The 5,174-nt window shown below is 25.2% G+C and overlaps 1 protein-coding gene across 1 annotated transcript; it reads left to right on the top strand.

Annotated features, from left to right (window-relative positions):
* Positions 1-3,767: 3,767 nt before the first annotated feature.
* On the top strand, positions 3,768-4,851 carry LOC106771724 (calmodulin-like protein 11). The gene is made up of 4 exons (XM_014657728.2): positions 3,768-3,843; positions 4,008-4,165; positions 4,289-4,366; positions 4,672-4,851. Exons 1-4 carry the CDS (start codon positions 3,768-3,770, stop codon positions 4,804-4,806), a joined length of 447 nt encoding a protein of 148 aa, XP_014513214.1. The 3' UTR covers positions 4,807-4,851.
* The last annotated feature ends 323 nt before the right edge of the window (positions 4,852-5,174 follow it).

Consider the following 5,174-nt stretch of genomic DNA (forward strand, 5'->3'; position numbering starts at 1 on the left):
CCAAAAACAAAACGTGCAAAATTAATTTGTTATATCTTTTCGAAGTGACCTTTTTTTTATCATTCATAAACACAAAAGTGATCACAATCTAATGGAATGCTTTCTTCTTAATAAACATCGTTTCGTTTAAACAAAAGTAATTTAGTCACTAATTAATTTAGAGAAACTCATTTTAAATCTGACAATTAGTGTCTCTACGTACAAAAGTTTTTAAAATCCTGTAGAGTCCATTTTTTCAATAAAATAGTTCAATTGTATTGATTTCGTAATAGCTAAATAATATTATTTGAAATTTAATAAATATGTAAAACATATTAAATTGGTTGAAGTAGTCTCATTTATTCAGTTATGACTTTGATACCATGTTAAGAAATGAATTTTAAGTCTAATTCAACATATAAAACCGGTTTGTAAAATGAAGTTCACACTTATTTATATATTATAAATTGGTCTTATTTTTAATAATAAGAAACTTTCAACCATTCTTAATTCATAATTTTGTAAAAGTATAAAAAAATATTAAAAAGAATATGTTTGAGAAAATGTAAACAATACAATGGAAAGGTGTGAATAAGAATAGTTGGTAGAATGTTCTAGAAAATGACTCCTATTCCAAGTGACATAGTTAACAACTTTAGAAGCTACATCCTTATAACGTGTTTATACTAAGGTATTCAAAGCCAAATTGATTATTAATTTGGTGAAAGTAGTTATTTTCGTTGTTCAATGTTTAAATAAACACAATGTTTCAGATAAATAAAAATAAAAAATTTCAAGTCCTACAAGACTTTTTCTTCCTCCATTTTTATATCTCAGCCTCTAAAAAAAGTTTAAAACCATAGTTTATTTATTTTTTATCATAATACATTTTACGCAATGATAATTAATACTATTTCAGAACAATTTTCTATCAAATTTTTAAAAAGTAAACATCACCTTTAAAGAAAGTTTCCTGTGAGAATATAGTGTTAAAAGAGAATATATAAATTTGTTAGTGAATCATGATTCAAATTGTTAATCTCTTGTATAGAAATTTTGTGTCCAACCGATGAGGGTTAGAATATTGTTTTTAATTTTAAAATAAACTATAACAAAAATAAGGTAAACAGTATAAATATACTTACAAATACAAACATTTACGGAATTTATAATAGTAGTACATAATTATAAAAGAAATATTAAAAATAAAAAACAAGTAATACTCATATTTTATTTAAAAATATAAAAGAAAAATTATTTTCGCTAAATACACTAAATATTTACTTCAGAAGAAAGAATATTATTATTTTCATCATAAAATCTTTAAAAGAAAGTAAAATATTAAATAAATAAAACAATAAAAGACACTGCATGTGATCTATATTCGCAGTAAACTCTGAAAAATCAAATATTCTAAAATTATGTAATATATAATATTATATATCATAAATTTTATTTGTATGTTTAGTGTCTTATGAAATCCTTAATATTCATTATAAGAAAATTGTTAATGATAAAATCTATGATAGTTTTATTACCGACTTTTTTTCATTATAAGAATCTATGATAAAATCTATGATACAATATTGTTAATCAAAGATTAAATTACTCACTTTTTATTAATGAAATTATCTATAATAAAAAGTCGGTAATTTAAACTTTGATTATAGATAGTTAAAATTTTCTTAATGAAATTCTTGTATTAAAAAAAAATTTCAATAACTATTCATAGTAAATAATTTATTAATAAATATCATTCGATAAATATTCATAGTTTAAATCTATAATTAAATATTTGTTTAATAATTATTATAATTGGTTGTTTTTCCTTTTTTATATTTTATTTTTTTATTTCTATTTTCCTCCTTATCACCTTTTTTCGTTGTATTGTTTCTATTTTAACTCTATCTCTTTCTCTTCTTTGTGCTCTTCTTCTTTTTCCACCTTCTTTTTTTTCTTTCTTTTTCAACTCTGACTCGTTTTTTTTTCTCATTCATTTTACTTTGATTAATAAAAAATCTTATCTGACACAAAATTTGTCATTCTTTTATTAACGAATTAATTTATCGTCGAAAAAAATTTATAATTATAAAAACTATGAATTAACGATAAATTTTAGGATCGAAGTTGTCTAAATCTAAATTAGAAAGTGTTACTTTTTTTTATAGACAGAATTAATTGATGAACAAATTTATTGATAATATAAATTATAAATTACTAAGAGAATTTATATATAAAAATTATGAATAAAGTTTACCAATGAATACATTATTAATAAAAATATTTGTCAGATAATACAAGTTTTAATTTATCAACAAATTCTAACAACACATATTATGAACAAATATTTTTATTTGTACTCGAAATTCTAAAATATGTTGGTAAAATCTATCAATAAACTTGATTTACCAACAAATTTATTTTATCGATAAAATTTTATTAGTAATTATAAAAATTCTTGAAATGATTCATTTCTTGCATTTTATAATAAGTCTAAAAATATTTTTAATCTCTAAATTTTCATACCTTTAAAACTTTGATATTGTTTGGTTCTATTAACTTTAAAATTGAATAATTATTTTTATCTAAGAACGTTAAATTTTATAAGAACATGTTTATCTTTAATAATGGACTAATTTCAATTTTACATAAAAGTTTAGAATTAAAAATATTTTTACGCACTTAAAATATTAAGAACAAAGTACTAGTTCCAAAGATGCAATTTAGTAAAACGTATAAATTACTATCTGAATATCATATCATACAGAATTATTTCTTATATAATTTCGAACTAATTTTTTAAATTATATGTATGAATAAAAATAAATAAATTCCCAACATAAGAGTCATTTTGCATGTTTGAGACATTAAATATTTATTTATTCTTTGAAGACTAAATTAATGAAATCGTTTGACGCATTTAAGGATGAAATTGATTGAATTGTGTCTCATGCTTTCGAGTTTGAATCGTAATAATGTTAGTTTGAATACGAAATCAATTTGGTTGAAAGTAAAATATCTACATTGTGTTCCTAAAGGTGATGCTCATTACAACCGACAATACATAATTATAAAAGAAAAAATCGTTTATAATAGTAATTTAAAACTAGGATGCATTTATTGAGAAAATGAATAATAAATTTAAAATAAATATTTTAATTTCTTTTACTCCTGTCTATCTTTTAGTGTAAATAATAATATCAATTTATCCTTTAATTATTTTAAAAAGTACTGTTGAAAAAAAAAGAAATAAAATTATTGTTATAAGTGAAAAAAGTAAAAAATAGAAAAAAAGACCATTATTATAGAAAGGAGGATTTTTTCTTCTAATTGGTAATAATAACACTAATCAAAGGTTGACCTAGAGTAGATAATTACTAATTATGCAGACATGGATTGATTAGAAGCTGGTAATTCCCCAACCTACTTTGCAAGTCTACAGATATATGATTCCTTGTAGGTCGGAGTTGGAACAAGAACGAAAGAAAGAAAACACAATTTGAAACATTCATACATTCAACAGTTGAGGTCTATCACCCTTCTCGAATAATTCCAGCTTTTTGAAAATCCAACGTGTTTTGACTATTTCAATCCAGAAGAAAAAACTGGCCCACATCACATCTATAAAACAAAATGAAAATCATGGAACCTTATTGTAATACAAAAATATTGCATGCTCTTCCACCACCCTCCATTTTCGAATAACCAAAATAAGCAAATTCGAAGTACTGTTACAACTTTCTGCTTAATTTCCACTTAAGTTGAGCCTAGCCTGCTGCAGAAAAATAATGGCAAATGCATGGACAGAAGATCAAATAGCTATATTCCATGAAGCCTTTGATGTTGTTGACAAGGATTCTGACGGTGTGGTCTTTTGCATCATTAACCTATATACATATATACATGTGTGTGTGTCAGTTCTAACGTAAAATGTTGATCCATTTTTCATGGTGGCACCTTATTTTTGATGGTTTATATGAAAGTATATTTAGTTAACTTTGATTTCAAATGTCTGTGATGGTGTCTAGGTTTCATTACTGTGGAAGAACTGATATCCATTGTTCAGTCATTAGAAGGAAACACAACAAAAGAAGAAATTCAAGAAATGATTAGTAAAGTCGATATGGATGGAAAAGGAAGCGTAAATTTTGAAGAGTTCTTGAATGTTATCGGAATGAGAATGAAGGTAAATCTGCCATTGTTAACTTGTTTGTTCTTAACAATAGGAGTGAGGAAAATCTTTGTTTATTGATCATAAATGACTGCTATAAGTAAAAATCATGAAACCTTTTATTTGTCCTTTTGTTAGGAAAATCTGACCGAAGAGCTAAAAGACGCGTTCAAAGTGTTTGACAGGGATAATGATGGGTACATATCAGCTACTGAGGTAAACATATATATCATGCCATGCAACTCAATCTGCATTTCTTGCCTAGAACCACGCTCGATCATTGCTGTCTGATCTTATTACATTAGAAAGTAGGTTTAAATCTAACTCAATATCACAAAATCGATTTGTAAGATAAGGTTTGTACTTCACTTATATATTAAAATTTGACCTTATGTTTAGTCGATACGGGACTTCCAACACGTTAAAATTCTTTTCTTCACTGGTGACGTAAAGTTATTGTTTTTGTCTTACTTCCAAACCCATTAGACTGTGAGTGAAAATGAGACATTTTGTTTTTACAGTTGCGACATGTGATGATGAAATTGGGAGAGAGGCTAACAGAAGAAGAAGTTGAACAAATGATTCGCGAAGCAGATTTGGATGGAGATGGTCGAGTTAGCTACGACGAATTTGCAAGATTTATGTCACTAAATTGATCCATTTCATTCGAATTTGGAAGTGACACCATTGACTTTTCTTTAGAAATTCTATGTTCTTTTGTATTTATTATGACAATTTAATATCAGCCTCATGTTGATCATCTCCCTCTTTCAACGTTGACTCCGTCATCAAATAGCACGTGCCTCTATGTAATGTATTTTTCAAACGTTTAGAAAAATGTGATGCACGTGTAACTTTTTCAACTCATAAATATAAAGTAAGGTAACTTCTTAATTAGGTGAAATATCATAACTTTGGATACAAGAATTAACGCTTGACTAGTAAAATGACATGTTCAATTCTCTTATACGTGTTTACCATTTTCACCAAAAGATAATAAATGTCTTTGTCGGAATTGCTTACA

Source organism: Vigna radiata, chromosome 8 (genome assembly GCF_000741045.1).
Source record: "Vigna radiata var. radiata cultivar VC1973A chromosome 8, Vradiata_ver6, whole genome shotgun sequence".
NCBI lineage: Eukaryota > Viridiplantae > Streptophyta > Magnoliopsida > Fabales > Fabaceae > Vigna > Vigna radiata.

Bases quoted from the DNA above. Each gene is read 5' to 3' on its own strand.
- LOC106771724 (XM_014657728.2), top strand. From the start codon at position 3,768: ATGGCAAATGCATGGACAGAAGATCAAATAGCTATATTCCATGAAGCC. The intron at 3,844-4,007 runs GTGTGGTCTTTT...GATGGTGTCTAG, and splicing joins TGTTGACAAGGATTCTGACG to GTTTCATTACTGTGGAAGAA. The intron at 4,166-4,288 runs GTAAATCTGCCA...TCCTTTTGTTAG, and splicing joins TTATCGGAATGAGAATGAAG to GAAAATCTGACCGAAGAGCT.